The sequence below is a fragment of the Alligator sinensis genome, unplaced genomic scaffold, assembly GCF_000455745.1.
Source record: "Alligator sinensis unplaced genomic scaffold, ASM45574v1 scaffold482_1, whole genome shotgun sequence".
Lineage (NCBI taxonomy): Eukaryota > Metazoa > Chordata > Crocodylia > Alligatoridae > Alligator > Alligator sinensis.
The window spans coordinates 2,408,569-2,425,983 of NW_005842084.1; the positions used below are offsets into that span (position 1 = coordinate 2,408,569).

General features: G+C 42.6%; 1 protein-coding gene across 1 annotated transcript in view; it reads right to left on the minus strand.

Annotated features, from left to right (window-relative positions):
* The window catches only part of BAG2 (BCL2 associated athanogene 2), a 26,275-nt gene that overhangs the window by 6,553 nt on the left and 2,307 nt on the right, over positions 1 to 17,415 (minus strand). The window contains 1 exon segment of the mRNA XM_025204488.1: positions 5,358 to 5,467. Coding sequence (XP_025060273.1) covers positions 5,358 to 5,467 — 110 coding nt within the window.

The following is a 17,415-nucleotide window of genomic DNA, read 5'->3' on the forward strand; positions in this document are numbered from 1 at the left end:
AGGGCTTGCAGAAGGGAGAAATACAGCTCCGTATAGTAACACAAGCAGCACATTGACAGAATCACCAAGACCCTAGAAACTATCCCTAATAAATGAGCACACCCCAAAGTAATGGGCAGATTTGGTAACAAGGGCTACGTTTGGTTTCCTCTTAAATAACACGCAGCTTACTAAACAACAGCTACGCATTTTAGGAGACGAGGGCCAACGACTCCTAGCGTCCGCAATGGACTTTAAGTACCAAGAAAAGCCAAAAAACGAATAATGGCCGCCGGTCATACCGGCAGCCTACTCAAACCTGACCCCACAGACTCTCGTCCCTACACCGAGCTTGTCATCTACGACATCGCTGACCCAACTATACGACGTAAGGTCCTCTTCCTTTTGGACACCGGGGCGCAAATCAATGTCATCACCCCAACAACGCCTCACGTAAAAACCAAAAAGGCCATCAAGGTCCAAGGACTAAACGCCGTCGCTGTCACAACAAAAATAAAGTTCACAGTGGCCAGACACCACCGCGCATTAAAAACAGTCCTAGGGGGCATCAACATCCTAAAAATCGCTAGACTCAGAGTGCTCGAACTAAAAGAACAAGTATTACAAATTCTTCCAATCTCCGTTTCAAAAACGGATCAGCACAGACCCACACTTCGCAACACGTCTACATGGCGTTATAAACCAATCCCGACCAAAGGACACCTCCAGGAAGCCCTTATCGCCCTCCTACAGTGACTCGAACAACAGGGATGCATAAAACCAGTAGCCGCCTATACTCCACTCTCCAAACAAACTAATTGTCGTAAACCCAGTTACTGCTCTCGTTTTATTTTTTTTCAGGTCTGGCAGCGAGCGCGACAGCCATATACAACAACAGCCCGTCACAAAAGCCACCGAAACATCGGGCCGCTCCGACCTGGCATGCACCAGACCACCATGGGGGCGTCTATCGTGCAGATCCTGTTAAGTACAGTTGTCGCCTCGGTGCCTCCTCTGGACCCTGGACCCTCCAACTCGATCCTCTCTCTCCTGTCGGTTTGGGCCAACATCACTAAATCCGATAAAGAGTCGGGACTTACTGCATGTCTACGCCTTCCTCTTTCTGTTAATACATTTACTAACCCCGCTTATTACCTTATGCTTGCCATTAATTGCGATAGCCGTAGTTGTGTGTTTAGGTTGTTGTATCTTGCAGCTCATAAAAAAACAACTAATGACGCTTTCTCCTTTTGTATACACACGCTTACCATTAAAAGACTCCAATGACAACGAGTATGACGACAGAAACGAGCTATAGCCTAAAGTAAGTGGTCACTTGCTGTGCCATGGACAAGGGGACATGTCACAACCCAATTAATCAGTGCCCATGCCACTAGCAAGAGATACCATTCAGACCATCCTCACTTCGCACACAGTAGTCAACTAAGGGTTAAAAGAAATCCTTGCCAGAAACTTAAATTTATGCCCACGTCACAACCAAGAAATAAAACTTAAGCCTACTAACAAGAAACAAAATTTAAGCATGATTTATGATTGGTCAGAGTAAAAGGGGGATAGCCCTGCCATAAATCCCTACAATAAAACCGGGAAAAAAAACTGTATATAATTGGTCATAAAACAAGCGTAAGCCCCTCATCGTAACCTCATACGTAACAGGCAAAAAACCTGACCCACTACCTTATAACCTGATAACACAAAGAACTGCTGCTTGCCAGAAAATTAAAGATTCCACTTAACAGTTCATCATTGGATACCCCGTTAGTTACCTCTGTCTATAAATAGTTTAACAACTACCGCCCAAGCCAGAAAACTCTGGGGAAATCTCTGAGGAAAAACCTGAGTCCATCACCAGAGTGGCTTGGCGGTCTGATTACCCGTCAATCACTCCCCGTCATCATTAATCTTGACGTATTAAAGCCCTACAGGCACGATAGCTCGTTCTGGCGCCACGTTTGTCATTGATTAATTGGCTGTAACCCGAACCCGTACGCTTAACTGTAATCGATGCAACTATAACGGAACAAAGGCTCAGCCTGCGTCGCACGTCACTATCTGGGCGAGGTAAATAAACAATCTCCTGTAACCAACACGCATCTGTGCCTGGTTAATTTCACCCCATCCATTAATTACCCGCCTGTCAAGGTAAAAGTTTTACTGCTCTGGTGGGGGGGGTCAGAAAGCAGCTGCCGGCGCTGCTCTGATCCTCAGCGCAGCTCTGATCCTCGACACTTTCATGAAAAGGACTTGGTGCCTCTTTGTCTTGATGATACAGAAAGTATGAACAAATCTATTCCAATCACCATATGTATGTATATTTCTACCAAAACGTATGTACATTTTGCCTATGCAGGGGGTCGGACTCGATCTATTGAGGTCCCTTCCAACCCTAACATCTATGAATCAAAGCTAGAAGAGGAGGAAAATTTTAGAGGTGCATCGATACATTGGTCCGATATCATATCGGTACCGATATGAAGAAAATTGTCTATATCAGATATTGGCCCTAGGGGCCAATAATTTGGCCAATAAATGCCTGTGCTGCGTGCAGCTGCAGCACAGCACAAGCAGAGCCAGCAGTGTGGAGAGCTGCCTCCAGCTGGTAAGTCAGAAGGGGAGAGGGGAGGGAAGGGGCATGGAGGAGCAGATCAACGACCCCTGCTGCGAGGGAGGGGGCAGGGGGTGGGGGCATGGTATGGAGCTGCGGCCCATGGGGTCAGGAGGGCTCCTGCCACTGTTTGTACCCCTGGAGGGCTGTGTGCCCCTGGATCTGCGCGGCATAGGGCGGGCAGCAGCTGCAGTGTGGAGTCGGAGCTGGCGCTGCGTGGGGTTCCTCTCGCCGGGGGCTGGGCTTGAAGTGGGATCCAGTGGTGCTGGGAGGAGGCTGCAGCCACCCCAAATTTTGCTGCAGCTCTACTCCCAGTCCTGCACTGCTGCTCAGCGCATGGTGCAGCCCCGGCTTCTCTCGGAGCTTGGGTGGAGATGGGGGGTTCAGTCAGGGCTGCAGTGGTGCGGGGCTGGGAGCGGAGATGCGGCGAGATCTGGGATGGCTGCAGCCTCCTCCCCAGCAAGAATAGCCCCACACAGTGCTAGCTCTGGCTCCAACCCACAGCTGCCGCCTGCCCCACACTACGCAAATCCGGGGGCACCCCCCCCCCGGGGGCAAGCAGCTCTGTCCCGTGCCCCCCGCCCTCCCCTTCCACCACACAGGACTTACCAGCTGTTTTGGATATTGGATTGGTATTGGCAGATATGTCTCCTTAAATATCAGCTATCAGCCCCCAAAATCTCTATCGGTGCACCCCTAGAAAATCCTATGCAAAACAGGTGGGCATAAATAACGGCTTATGATGTTAGTGCATTAGTTTGCGGATACTATGCATTAGAACAACTAGGCCTGGGGAGACTGTATAGACTGGCAGGTTTTATTATCTTCATTTTTTTGTTACTAGAATGAAACTGCAGGAGAGCTCTAAAGATTTGACCCTGAACTGCCTGAAGAAACTGTACTTTAGAGAAAATGGATAGCCACTTACTCACAGGAGTATCATGAAAAGTGAGATTTTTTTCCAGGGCAAATGAACAAAGTGAACCTAGACTTACTCTGAGGTTTCTCTGCAAAGCTGCAACCATTAATGAATCAGCCAAGTTTGGGAGCTACTTAACACTAGCCTAAACAGCAACACAAACAAACAAATGAACAAACAAAATCAAACATCTTCTCAATAACTTTACCAGAAAGGGATACTTAAAAACAAGGTGATAACCTGCAAGGTTGCCACCGGCAAGGTGTGCATGTTTTTAAGTGGCTAACTACCTAACAGCTGCTTGAGAGAACTTAGTCTTTATTGTGAAGCTCCAAGGATCGCCACTAATGATGAACATAACACTTCCTTGCTTGACTTTTAATAAAGAGGACACCTGATTGGGGATGGGGGGGGGCAGTGATATGCCCATGCCCTGGCTCTGCCCCTCACTCCTAAGCCCGTCTCCCCAACTCTGCCAGCCTCCCCTCACTTCCAACCCCCAGCCCCCTGCCCCCCAGCCCTGTTGGTGCCCCTCACTCCTGACCCACAGTCCCCTGCTCTCTAGCCTTGCCAGTGGCCCTCACTTCCCACCCACAGGCCCCTGCCCACCCCTGCTGGTGCCCTGCACTCCCGAGCCACAGCCCCCTGCCCCCCCAAGCCCTGCTGAGCCCCGTGCCCCTCAAGCCCTGCTGCCCAAGCAGCTCCTGCGTTGTGTGTGTGCACACCCACCCACCCACACACAGTGTCTTTTTACCTGGCCAGGGTCCATGAGGGGAGCACATGACCCCTGATAGCTAATCACCTTGCCCACTGCTCCCAGCCCCAAGCAACCAGCCTGGGAGAACAGAGGAAGAGCAAAAACCCAGACATTTGCTCTTGTTTTAAAAATCTGCCCAGACACGAGCACAGGGGACCAAAAAAACCCAGACATATGGTAACCCTAGTTCTAGGTTCTCTGCCAATGAATTACCATGTTAGGATATGTATGAGGGGATGCTATGGGGCTTCTCTATCAATGCAAGAATATAAAAAGGAATAAAAGAATTACCAAAATATACCACCTCAAAAAAACCGAAAGGTCAGCATATCCATTACGGCTGACTAGAAAACAACATTTCTGTTTTGTAATATATTTTGAAACTTGAACAAATATTTCACAAAAAAGGGACACACACAGAGTCCCCAGAGTAGCCAATAGCTTTGTGGTTAGGGCTCCTGCCTAGGATCCAGCAAATTCAGATCCCTGGGCTTGAGTCAAGGCATACATGCACTTTGTCATACTCTGGCAATAACTAAGGCAACCCACTTATTAGGTTGTTGCCTATTTTGGGTGTTTGGCCTCTCCCTCCTGTTCTGACTAGGATTCCACCCTAGCCTGAGAAATTTCCCAGCAGAATGCTCATCTAAACCACTACATTTCCATGAAAAGTTTGTTTTCAACAAAACAATATTTCCAACCCCCCCTGATTTCATTCAATACTCCTGACCAGCTCTAGTTTCCACGAGTCCTCCTCCGTCTAGGACATGTGTAAGGAAGTGCTAAGGTAGGTGTGATAAAAATACAATTTGTACATAATGGTGATGCTGGCCCCTCAGGTGAACTAAGGTGTGAACTTGAGCAGCCAAGTGTAAGTGGATATCAAGGTAATAGGAGCAACCTAAGTAGCTTTAGTTGGATCAGGCAGACTGGCATTTAATTTGTTTCAACACCACTTTGTAAGCAGTTCAACTAAGCTGCCCCTAAAACATAACCTACTTAGACTCAGAGTTGTATGAATTGTTTTTTTTCAAAACAGGCTTAAAATAAGAACTTAGGAACACGCAGACTCTTACCTTCACTGATGTTTCTCATATCTTGGCTGTTCTGTATACTGTGAATCATTTCTAGCAAGATTTCCTTTTCTTGTTCCATAGCAGATGCTGCATCACGAAAAGCTTCAACCCTAAGTAAAGTTGAACCAAACAACAACAAAAACCTTTAAAAAATAATAAAAAGACTAATTATAAAAGACATACTTTACAACCTGTGTGCTCCCCAGGTTATTTTTTTTTAAGCTGGATTTCAGAAACTCTGAAAAGTTGTAAGAAAACTAAGATGACTGCCAAAGCAAGACAGTAACAGGCCTTCTACATAAATAGGTACAAGGAGGAAAAAAAACTTGGAAATGTGTAAAAATTAGTGTAAAGATTCTGGAGAGTGGGGTATTCTGGTATTTCCTCATATTGTACAACATCAGTGTCGAGTCATGGTCAATCACAACATGGCCACGCAGCCCTTAGTAGCTCAACTATTAGGTCTGTATCAGCTGGACACCCACCCTCTCATAAGGGAGGAAGAAGCTATAGAGTTAAAGCTAACACTGTAAGCATCAGTATTCACTGCAGATGGGATATTCTGCTGAATGACATACCTTTTTGTGAGGGGAGCTTACTATGTTCATTGCTCAATGCCTTTCTTTGCAATCATCATCTCCTTAGAAGTGGTAAAGCAGGCTGAATTCTTCCCCGAGCATTCAAAAAAGCCCAGCCAGCACCTCATGTTTCTGAGATCTAGGTAATACACTGAACAAGACTCCTCTTAAAAGTTGACTATTCTTCAGAGAGTGGTTGTCAGCTGTGTATTATTCATAGCACCCACATGCACGTGTACCCAGTATTTACGCTTGTTTATTCTTCCCTGCCCCTGGTTGCATACTGATTGGATTTGACTGTCAAGGGTCTAGAAGTACCAAGCTGGCAACTTGGGTTTGAATTCTTCACTTGATTTCTGTTCCTTTTTTTTGTTTAAAGGCAATACAAAACCACAAAAAATAGTTTGGGTTGGCAGTTGATACATCTGTCACAAACAAAAAGGAATTAAAAAAAAGGAGGGATAGAAGAGAAGCATGCAATGAGCAACAATCTAGTTACCAAAATATTCCAAGAATTCCTTCCAAATGTCACTAAACTTTTCAAAGCAGCTAAGCCTGCTAAACATGATTCTCTCCACGGATGGCAGCTATGCCATCTCCTGGTACCAGATTTCAACCTTGGTCCTACTTTTCCAATTCACCATAATAATCCTGCATGTCATTAATAAGGTCCACTGCAAGAGTCCAATTTGGAAGGTTTGAATCCCTTGGGGATGTGCCCAAGAACATATGTATTTGCAAAAGGTATCAGTGTTATGTTTCAATTTCCACCCATACAGGAGAGTTATCAGTTACATCAGTCATTCAATACATAGTCTGACTTACTAAAAAGGCATTGTGATAACATCAAAGGGTTGGAAGATGAAAGCCACTCATTTCAACTGGTAGTTGCCATCGTTTTTGATGGAAATCAAGCCCTTTTGTCCTCTTCCCACAGAAACCTGTTGAACATTTGCTGGTTTTTAACAAAATAGGATCAGGGGATTATAATGGGTATACTACATAATAGGCAAATTAGGCTATGTGAGACGTTCATTTTTAAAACGTTAACATACCCCCCAGAAGGATTTTGCTGAACTGCCTCATTTGTTCAGATCCTGGAATATAACACTGAAAAACTTCTCAGAGTTTTGGTATATAACACAGGAGACAAATCAACCAGCAGTTCAGTCAATTTTCTTCCAGTTTGTACATGAAGAATTTGAATGCTATTCAGGAGGAAAGAGGTAGATTCCTGGACTTTATACCCATACAGCAAATTTTAGAGATGGAGAAGGAAATATTAAAGGCTTCTTTGTCATTAGGTGAAATAACTGTGGCCTTAAAGAATATGAACAATAATGAATCTCCAGACAGTGATGGATTTCCTGTGGAGTTTTCTAATAAAAATGTAAAGATATATTGTATATTGTTACCTCAATCACTGAATATATACGATAGAAAAAAACCAAGGTACACTACTAGCCACTTTGCATGAAGCTATTATTTCTGTAATTCCTAAAGCAGGCAAGGATTCTATGAATTGTTCTAACTATAAACCAATTTGATGAATGTTGAGTCACTTATAGCTGATACTTCGTAAGGTTGGATTTACTCTTTAGTCTATTTGCAAGTGACCTTCTTGCACATTACCTGACTCCCAATAATTTTGGCATAATTTATAAAAAAAACACACTCTACCTTCTGGAAGTTTTTTTTTGTCAATTCATATCTTATATTGGTAAGGATGTGTAGTTTAATCAGGCAAAAGATTTGTGACAATCCTCATCTAAAGACTTATATTTTCTTATAAAATTTAGATACTGTAAGCCCTTTAAGAAAATTCTAGCATTTTCACATAATACCAAAGCATAGGAAGCAGTAGGTTGATTAATCTCCATAACATTTTTGAACTCCTTTAGAATTAATGCTTCAAAGTTATAATAATTCAACAGGGAGGTGTTGAGTCACCAGTAGGTATTTATAGCTGGTCTATCTGCCAGAAAGCTGAAACTCCAACTCAGCACAGTCCTAGACAGTCACAGAGACAATAGAGGTATTAACTGTAGTCAAATATTGTTTGAGAAATTAAAAAATAGTCACTTCCAGAATATACGCAATGAGGCATTGAAAAAAAAAGATAAAGAAAAACAAACAACCTCTATAACCTCTCATTGCTGGATTCATTATTTGCCAAAAATCTACCAAACCTAGGTTTGACAACTTTTACCGATTTTCTTAGAAGCAGATTTAATGGATAGAGGGTCATGAGACCTATCAGTGACAGTATCCAAATATTAAATTCCAGTCTTCCTCCAAAATATAATGGTATTTCGCAAATTCAGAGGTTTACAAAAAAAAATGATAAAGTGTTGCACTGTCTGCATTGGGACCACAGACATATCCCAAAATAAAAATGGAATCCATATTTTTAAAATTTGCAAGAAAATCTATTCTCTGGATCATCGGCTATGTCAATTAAATGGGGGCAGAATATTTTATGCACTAAATAGAAACTCTGTTTTATACTATGCACACTAGAGATTTCGAACCCCATTCAATCATGCTCTGAGTTTGAGATTCCTCTACTAACAGATGAATTTCTTGGGATCATAGCAGTATCAGCCCTGTCTTTTAACAAAATATATTCTTTTTAATACGGCTGTTAGGGCCCTCAACATTCTGAGAAACACAATAGGATTGCCCATACTCAGTGACTATCTTCCATGTTCAACAGCTAGCACATTCCCGAAACCAAGTGTACCACACTTACCTGTATACTACCACAGCATGTAATATTGACGTTCTCCCATATATTTAGAGCTTACTGTAGTGGGCAAACTGAGTTATGCTCAGGCTCTTGGCATAACTTTAGGCCTTCTTAGAACTAAGCAATTAAATTGTACAGAGTGCCTTATAAGGCACTGGGGAAAGTGAGTGCTGTGATTGGTATGATGGGCTAACCAGGTACAGTAGTTTCCCTAGAAGGAAAGGAAACCAAAAACAGAATAGGATTAGAGTACCTTATCTAAAAAGATGAGGTGAGAAACTTGAGGATTGGACAGTTTGAGATGGGAAAGTTACAAAAGTAGTGGACAAACAAAGAGACAGTGTGAGTTTGTTGCCACGCTGGGGATACAGGAGCAGTCTTGGACTTCTTGTTTGAACAACGAGGAATCCAGTCACTAACATCACACACACCCAGCAAAGGATCTGAGGCTGGTACCACCGAAGGTTGCTGTTGTAACATCTGAAGGGGCTGCTTGCCAGATTGTATTATAAGGAGGAAACTTGTAATAAAGCCTAGGGATTTACTATTAAAGTTCACTTGATACCAAATCGAACAAAATCCTTGGGGGTCTCTGGAAAAAGGAACCCTAGGCGCAACACTTATAACAACATATACTCCCAAGCACACTTTCGGAAAAAATTGGGGGGGCGGGGGAGGGGGGGAGAAGGAAAAGAACGGAAAAAGAAAATTATATAAGGTACAAGAAATAATAACAGTAAATTTAATATATGACACATTACATCTGCCAGGAAGGGTGAGGAAAGTTGTTGCCACTCTGTGACAACAAAAACAAAGATATTAACAAAAAACATATGAAAGCCACTCATTAATAAGCAGGGTTTAACAAGGTAAACACCCTGCTTTGTTGTTTTGGGGGTTTTGTTTATTTGCTTGTTTTTATTTTTTACAACTCAGATTACTCTGTATGGTATAAGTGTAATATAGGTTTCTGCTTCCTTAGGGTCAGAGAAAGTGCAGGATTTCCCTCAGTAAATCATAGTTCAGGAGGTATCCTGCCATCCTGGATGCATCAGCTGTTTGTGCCTGGCCTCTGGTCTTGCTGGTTTAAACAGCTTTTCAGCCACCTCACAGGGAAGATGAGGAAACAGTATTATAGAAAAGCCAGGCTCAGCCCCCATCAGCTTTCCTAGCTCTGGCAGCTTTGAGCATTCTCTCTTTGGTGGAAAAATCACAGGAACTTGGTTATAAAGGCCCTAGGTTTCCTCCCAGCTCAGACCTGTAAGGCCTCCATCTCTGGTGAGATGCCTGATGTTGTTTTTAGCTTGTCACTCCTGCCCCTGCACTTCCCAGGGCATCTCTGAGCTTCATGCATGAAGGCACAGGTGAGGAAGGGAAAGCCTCCTTTGTGCAGGGAAAAGGAGGGGCTTCTTCCATCAGCATCCACAGAGGGAACTGCTAATTTCAGAAAAGTTATGGAGGAGACCTTGAGTCTAAAAAGGTTAAGAACCCCTAATGCAGAAACTATACTTTGTGCCACTGAGTCACCATTTAGGTTCAAATAACTTGGTCAAATACTTTTTCTAATAGTCCATGTAATTTTGTCTTGTATTCCCAAACTCTTCAAACTGAACAATTTAATGGGTCCATTTTGGACAGCTTTGAGATGAAAAGCAGAGTGAAGCCAGGATGTTTTCTTGCCCCTACACTCTTTGGAATCTTCTCAGTACTTCTGAACCGCGCATGTAAAGACAGGGAAGTACCTTCACCAAGCTCGGGTGGGAAACTCTTCAACCTGTCATGCATGACTTAAGGCAAACACTCAAGTTAGAAAGGCGCTTATCAGGGAGCTTCTATTTGCTGATGATACTGCCCTGATAGCCCACAATGAAGATCTACTACAAGAACTCATGGATTGCCTCTCAAGAGCTTGCCAAGCATTTGCTCTCACCATCATCATAAAGATAACAGTTGTGCTAGGACAGGGAGTTCTACAAGATCCATCCATCACTCTTAATGAGAACCAGCTAGAAACAGTCCAAAAAAGTTCAGCTACCTAGGCTCCAGTGACCACCAATGTTTCACTGGATGAAGAACTTAATGTTTGCATTAAAAAGGCTGCCACCACCTTCAGCAGACTGACTAAAAGAGCATGGAACAACTCAAAGTTTACGAGCAAGACCAAAATGCTAGTGTACAAAACTTGCATGCTCAGCACTCTCATGAATGGTGGGGAGATATGGACAACTTACACACATCAAGAGAAAAGGTTAAACAGCTTCCACCTTTACTGTTTATGCCACACACTCAACATCAAATGGCAAGATAAGGTTACCAACGTAGAGGTTCTTCAAAGGGCAAATTTACCAAGTGTGACAGCCCTACACAGAGAGAACTGTACTGGCTAGGCCACCTGAGCAGATTGGAAGATAGACATATACCCAAGGACATGCTATACAGGGAACTATCGGAGGGAACAAGAACAACAGAACATCCCAAGCTTTGTTACAAAGACATATGCAAGTGAGATACGAAGAATTTCAAATTGTTGCTCCTGACCAATGGGAAAGAAACCTTGGCAAGCGATGGGAATAAGTGGCATTACCGTCTTCACCAGGGCACTGAAGTCCATAGCAGGAACTGGCTCCAACAGCTTGAAGAGAAAAGAGTCTGCAGGAAGCAAGCACCTCCCGAACCATCCAATTATGATGCATACACTTGCAACCACTGCCACAGATCATGCAAATCTCGGATTGGACTATTCAGTCACATGAGACACTGCAAACCATCTATGCCACAGGCTTCACTATCCACTCTCTCTTGCAGACAAAAGGATGCCAATCATTCCCACACTAAATGTTGAAATTTCGACATTCCTTCTGCATGCGTTTTGGAAAAGGCTGTGGGATAAATGATCTTTTCATGTATGGCTATACAGGCCCTGGACTACTTGGGCCTGATTTCATTGCATTCCACTCTTCTAATCACAGGTTAAGCTAAGGAAAAAGCAATCAACACAGCCTGTGATGACTGGGCAATGGGATGGGTGCTTAATAGTAACATAATCTGCTCCCTTCTACAGATCTCTAGGTAATCTGGATATGAACTTAAAACCCTGATGTTCCCTGGCATTAAACTTCTTTTCCTGTTATTAGTTGTAGGGCATTGATGGTGCCCTCACATTCCTACTTTATAACGATACTATAATATAAAATGTTCTGGGTACTTTGGCTGCTGCCCCTTGTAGTTGCACATGAGAGTTTGAGGTAGAGATTTTAAGGATTCCTTGGGTACATGACTGCTTTTGAATTCAGGGGATTTGACTTGTGAGCCAGGGAAGTCCTTTCTAGTCCTATGTTCTATCTTATATTATAGTCCACTATGCTGTGAATAGATTCATAAGTTTTTTCTGATTCCCAAGCATTAGTGGCATTTCATTCCTCTCAAGGCTTTTTACTCACCATTCTTGTTGTAATTTTACTGATAATTGTTTCTCATGTATCCCAGTGTCCATTAGCTATACTACCAAGCACAATCCAAATATAGTTCATTATTTCTTTCCAGCTCTGAATCCACAAAACAGTCAATACAGCTGATGCTCACGACCATTACTGGATTTAGCCACAAGATGGGGTTCACTACACACTGTTTGTAATGTAAGCCTTCAGCTACATTAGAAAAACTACACTGCTTTAACTAACTCAATTTAAAACTGATCTAGTTACCTTGGAAAAACCCATAATCTAGATATACTGGAAATGGCTTAAGTCTTGCAAATTAAAAATGTCTCTATTTAATTTTAAATCAATGCAATTTTTCTAATATCAGTCAGATCTAAGGAGTTTGTTCTGATAAACCTGTAATAGTGCTGGAATATAAGCTATAATTCATTATTTTTACATCTATATAAATTCTGTGTTATAGTGTGTCCAGCAGGTTGGTTATAAGAAGCTTACTCAAAAGGAAACCTGGATGTGAGCACACAAAGGCAGAAATGCAAGCTCTTCAAAGCAGGAAATGCTTATTTGGATCTAGTACAGGGTGGAAAAAAGTTGATGTTAATAAACCAAAAAAAAATTACCTAAGTCTATACCAGTGGTGCTCAACCTTTTTTCCCAGTGGGCTGGATGGGCAGTGCCTTGTCTGACTGTGGGCTGGATGGTCCCAGGTTGCCATGGCAGGCACCATCCAGCCACACAGAGGGAGGCACGGGGCAGCCTAGCCTGAGCCCAGCTTCACAACGGGGAGGGGGCTTCACTGCAACCTGCAGGGGGCAGGGGGGGGGGAGGGGGGGGAAAAGGAGCTTGACCCAGCCCCACAGGGTAGGAGTGGGGCCCAGGTGGGGGCAGGGGGAGGAGGAGGGGAAGGCAACGTGGCCCAGCCCCATGGAGGGAAAGGCACACAGCCTGGCTCCAACAGGGCATGCAGAGCTTGAAGTCTGGGGATTTGGCAGAGGGCAAGGCTGTCATATTAAGGGCCACTGTTCCCCTAATGCCAAATTTCCTGACACTATAGGAGCCCTACAGGCCAGATGCAATGGCTCCATGGGTCACTTATGGCCCACTAGCTAGAAGTTGAGCACCCCTGGTCTATCCCACAAGGTAAACCTACAGCTAATATGCCTGGCCCAAAGACTGGGGGCTCTACTGCAACTAGAAAATCAGTCATGGGTTACAGGAGAATGGAATGGAAGCTTAACATAGGGCAGTGATTCTCATCTAGGGTTCCAGAGCACCCTGGGGTGACACCAGATCCTTTGAAGGGTGCCACAGTGTGTGACAAGACAATCAAGGTGTGATGACAAAGCAGATAAACTAAGTAGATAAGCGCAGGCTCGGAATTGCCTGGACAGTCCCTTACCCCCACTGGCCAGCCCCTCCGCAAGGAGGTAAGCATTGCAATATGTTTTTTAAATTAGGTGTCGCTCAATTTACAGAAGTTATGGAGGAGTGCCTTGAGTGGTACTTTGAGTCCAAAAGGTTGAGAACCACCGTCATAGAGGAATACAAAAGTTCATTCAGATTTCTCATCATACTCGAAAAAAAAAAGACACTTTAATGAAAGAATCTATTACTAGGAAAACAGGAAAATGTCAAGTTAAGCCTAATTATTGCAAGTGGAAGCACACACATAGAGTCTAATATTTTTTGTAATTTATATAAAATGGACGAAAATGTAATTTACTGAATATTTTTGACAGAAGCAGAAGTATGTATCATCATTATTATTGGCTAGGTGAGTAGTAGGATTTTTTTCACCTTTTATTGTAATAATACAAGATATACTAACAGACTTTGTGCTATAGAGTTGCTCAGATTTTCATGAAATTAATACCAGGACATTTTAATTAGTATGACAGCCCACCTGTTGCTTTTACAGACTGATGGTTAAAGCATTTCCTCATTAAAAAAATAATCCCTTAATTGTGGGATGAAAATTTAGAAATCTAGAGGATTTTTTAAACAAATGTTCACACCATTTCAGTTGCACATCTCCACTAATTTAATATACTCAGGAAGGGTCTGATCCAGTGTCTACTGAAGCCAATGACATCCTTTTCAATTACTTTACCAGGTGCTGGATCAGGTCCTTAAAGGAATTTGAAAAACAGTGTACTGAACATAGAGATGATTCCTTACAATAATAACTGTTGGTTGAAGTAGAAATTTATGGGCACATTTAGCAAAATCTGATGTAGCACACAGTTGATAAGTGCCCTTAAAAACTAATGCTTTGATAAGGGTATCTCATTTAAAATCTTTTAAATAGATGAAGAAAATTAGTTTATTTTCAATAATAGATGTTTGGTGGCTACTCTAGCCACTCGTATTTGCTGCTTTATGGAATATTTCCAAAGCTGCGTCCAGACAAGCGTGGATGTTTGGTTCCCTGGGGACAACCAGCAGCAGAGCACCTTGTGCTGCTGCTAGTTATCCCTGAGGAAAGCCCATGCCACGTGCCCTCTGGTGCACAGCAGGTTACCCTGGGTGGGGTAGGGGAGTCTGGGGCCAGCACTGGGCTGACCCCAGCAGCCTTACTAGGGTCCCGGGGACCTCCCGGGGTTGCAGCAGCAACAATCCTGCCACTTGGAGCCTGGCCAGCAGTTGCAGTGTGGCTCTGGCTGATCAGGATCTGGTTCTGAGCAGTGTATGTTGGCCTTGCATATGCCAATCCACTTTTTTCTTGAGAGGGTTTTTTTGATCCAAGGGTCAACCCCCGCCCTGAGCTGCTCCCTTGCAGAGCAGAGAACAGATGAACATATGGTATATGGTACTGCAGACCCATCTGCGCAGACACATATCACATGGATGTGGTCATCTGGATGTGGCCCATAAGTGATGCTAGCCGGAGAATTGTATTTATTTTAAGAAGACAGCAGAGATTAAATGAGTATGCGAAATAAAGAAACTTCTTACGCTAGAGATGTAACCCCTTCAGGTCAGGATGTATGTTGGGAGAACATGGTAGGTTGTTGTTGCTGTTCATGCATTTATTCTTTAAATAAATGAAGGACTTCAGCATCCAAGGCTAGGAACTATCACAAGCTCTAAAATATTAAGCTGCTTGTCCTCACCTTCAAAACACTGTACAATTTCAATCCTCACTTGGCACTCAGTACTACCTCTGATGAAATTCCCATCCAGCATTATTGAAGGGACATGCATGCCATCAAAACCTGTGAAAATTCATTCAAAAACAATGGAGGGCTAATTTTTTCAATGCAGTAGCAAAGGCAGGATCTCAGCATTATGTAACAAGCAAATCTGAATTACATATTCAAGTTGGAGGAATGGTATATAACTCTTAACTGGAAAGAAGATTAAACAAGAGAAAGACTAGAGACTAAGGGCGGGAGGTACTGCTCTTTCATATCTAACTGGGGCCAACATGAAAAACGGGAAGTGGCACGTTGTTAACCCTAACTAGCCAAGAAGCATATGCAACTACTCAGGAAGAGGTAGACACTAAGTTCAGTGTCATATTTCACATGACATTCTGGGTACTAGCCCCTGGACGAATTTTCAAGAAAAGTGAAACCAAAAAAACAAAAACCAAAACCAAACTAATTTGTGATTTACACCTGTACAATTCTTATGCAATTTTCCTTTTGGAACAGAAATGCTGAAGAGATAGTTTACTAACAGGAAATATATTGAATATAGCAGTTTTCCAAGAAAAGTATAACATAGACTTACCCCCAAATAGCTGAAGGTATTACAACCAATTTAGTGATTTTGGCATCAGCAGATAAATCAGCAGCAGACTATATAGAAGCTGCCATGTGCTAGATTTATTTTTCAGTCCTTTGTTCCTGACTACACAGACACACAAAAGCATCTCATTGGTCATTTTTACTGACTGATTGCTAGCCAACTGCCTTGCATCTCTTTGGTCCTATTAACTGCTTTGCTGTTTCTTCCATTTTCTATTGAGATGTAAAGGACTGTGGGTTATCAAGGGAAGCCATGAGCCTCTGGCTAGTTCACCAGGATTTGAGTACATCTCTTCAATCCCTTCCTACTAACAAAAATATCCTAAGTAAATTCTACATAAATGGCCTCCAGCTACACCTTTCCTGTGGAGCCCCAGAAGCCCTTTGAATCCATATACCATTATCAACTCTTATAGTTTTTAGACACAAGTCTTGGGAGAGCTCTTCTTAAACCCACATCTCTTGGAATCATGAGATTAGATGAGGATCTTGGTTTTCAATTTTTAAACAGTTGCAGAGAAAAAGCTTGAAAATGTGACTTGTGTACCCTTAGCAGCTTGAAAACAAGGAGACAAAAAGAAACCCAAATATCCAAAAGAAGTACTTCAAGAAAATGTTCTTGATACCACAGTGATATAGCACTCCTTATATATCTAAAAAATAGGGTAACAGGTTGCATTCTATCTTCCAATATATATATCGTTTTGGATATCATGAAAACACTGTTCTCTGTATTTCTGATTTTAGTTGGCCTAAGAGTGATTAAAAGCAAATTCAGGATCTTCCTCTAGTGCTACACTCCTTACCAGAACACAGCTTAACCCAGTGCAACAGATGCAGGTTGCACTGTCGTTACCAGATGAGAAACTTGGTATTTGTTTCTTTGTGAGAGCTGTTAAGAACTCTCCCCATGCTATCACATTTAATCATTTAAATTACTTCTATTTAAAGCTTATGCAATATAATTTGAGGTACATTTTTTAATTGGTTAACGGCTCTTTGTCAGTTCTGTCACTGTGTGCATTTTACTATGTGGTCTTTTTTTGAAACTAGGATAAACACAATGAAGCACTTTTTCAGTTGAATATCATGAACAATTTAGAAGCCATGTTTCTCTGCTCAGGTGATTGATTTACTTAATAAAATTACAGATAAACAAAAAAGCTCCTCTATAGTGTCAAGAAGACAGAAGATGGCATAAGGCATGGGGAGGGGAGGAGGGTGATGGACAGGACAAAAAAAAGTGCATCTGATTTTATATATGTAAAATATAATAATTTAGAACACTGCATTCATTTAAATACAGCCCAGAAATAGACACTTTCAACCTGCTCTCAACTGCAGTTGACATTTCTTGGAGAATACTGAAAGTTATGGCGATACTCAGGCTCAAAGAAACAACTAATATTCCAAGTTAAGGGCCACCTGTACTCCTTTTCACCAGTTTTCTCTGTGCAGCAATTCCCTAATGGCCAAGCCAGCACATCTAAACAACTGTTGCACTACAGCCTGGTTTCAAAGGGTGATCCTCTCTCTTTC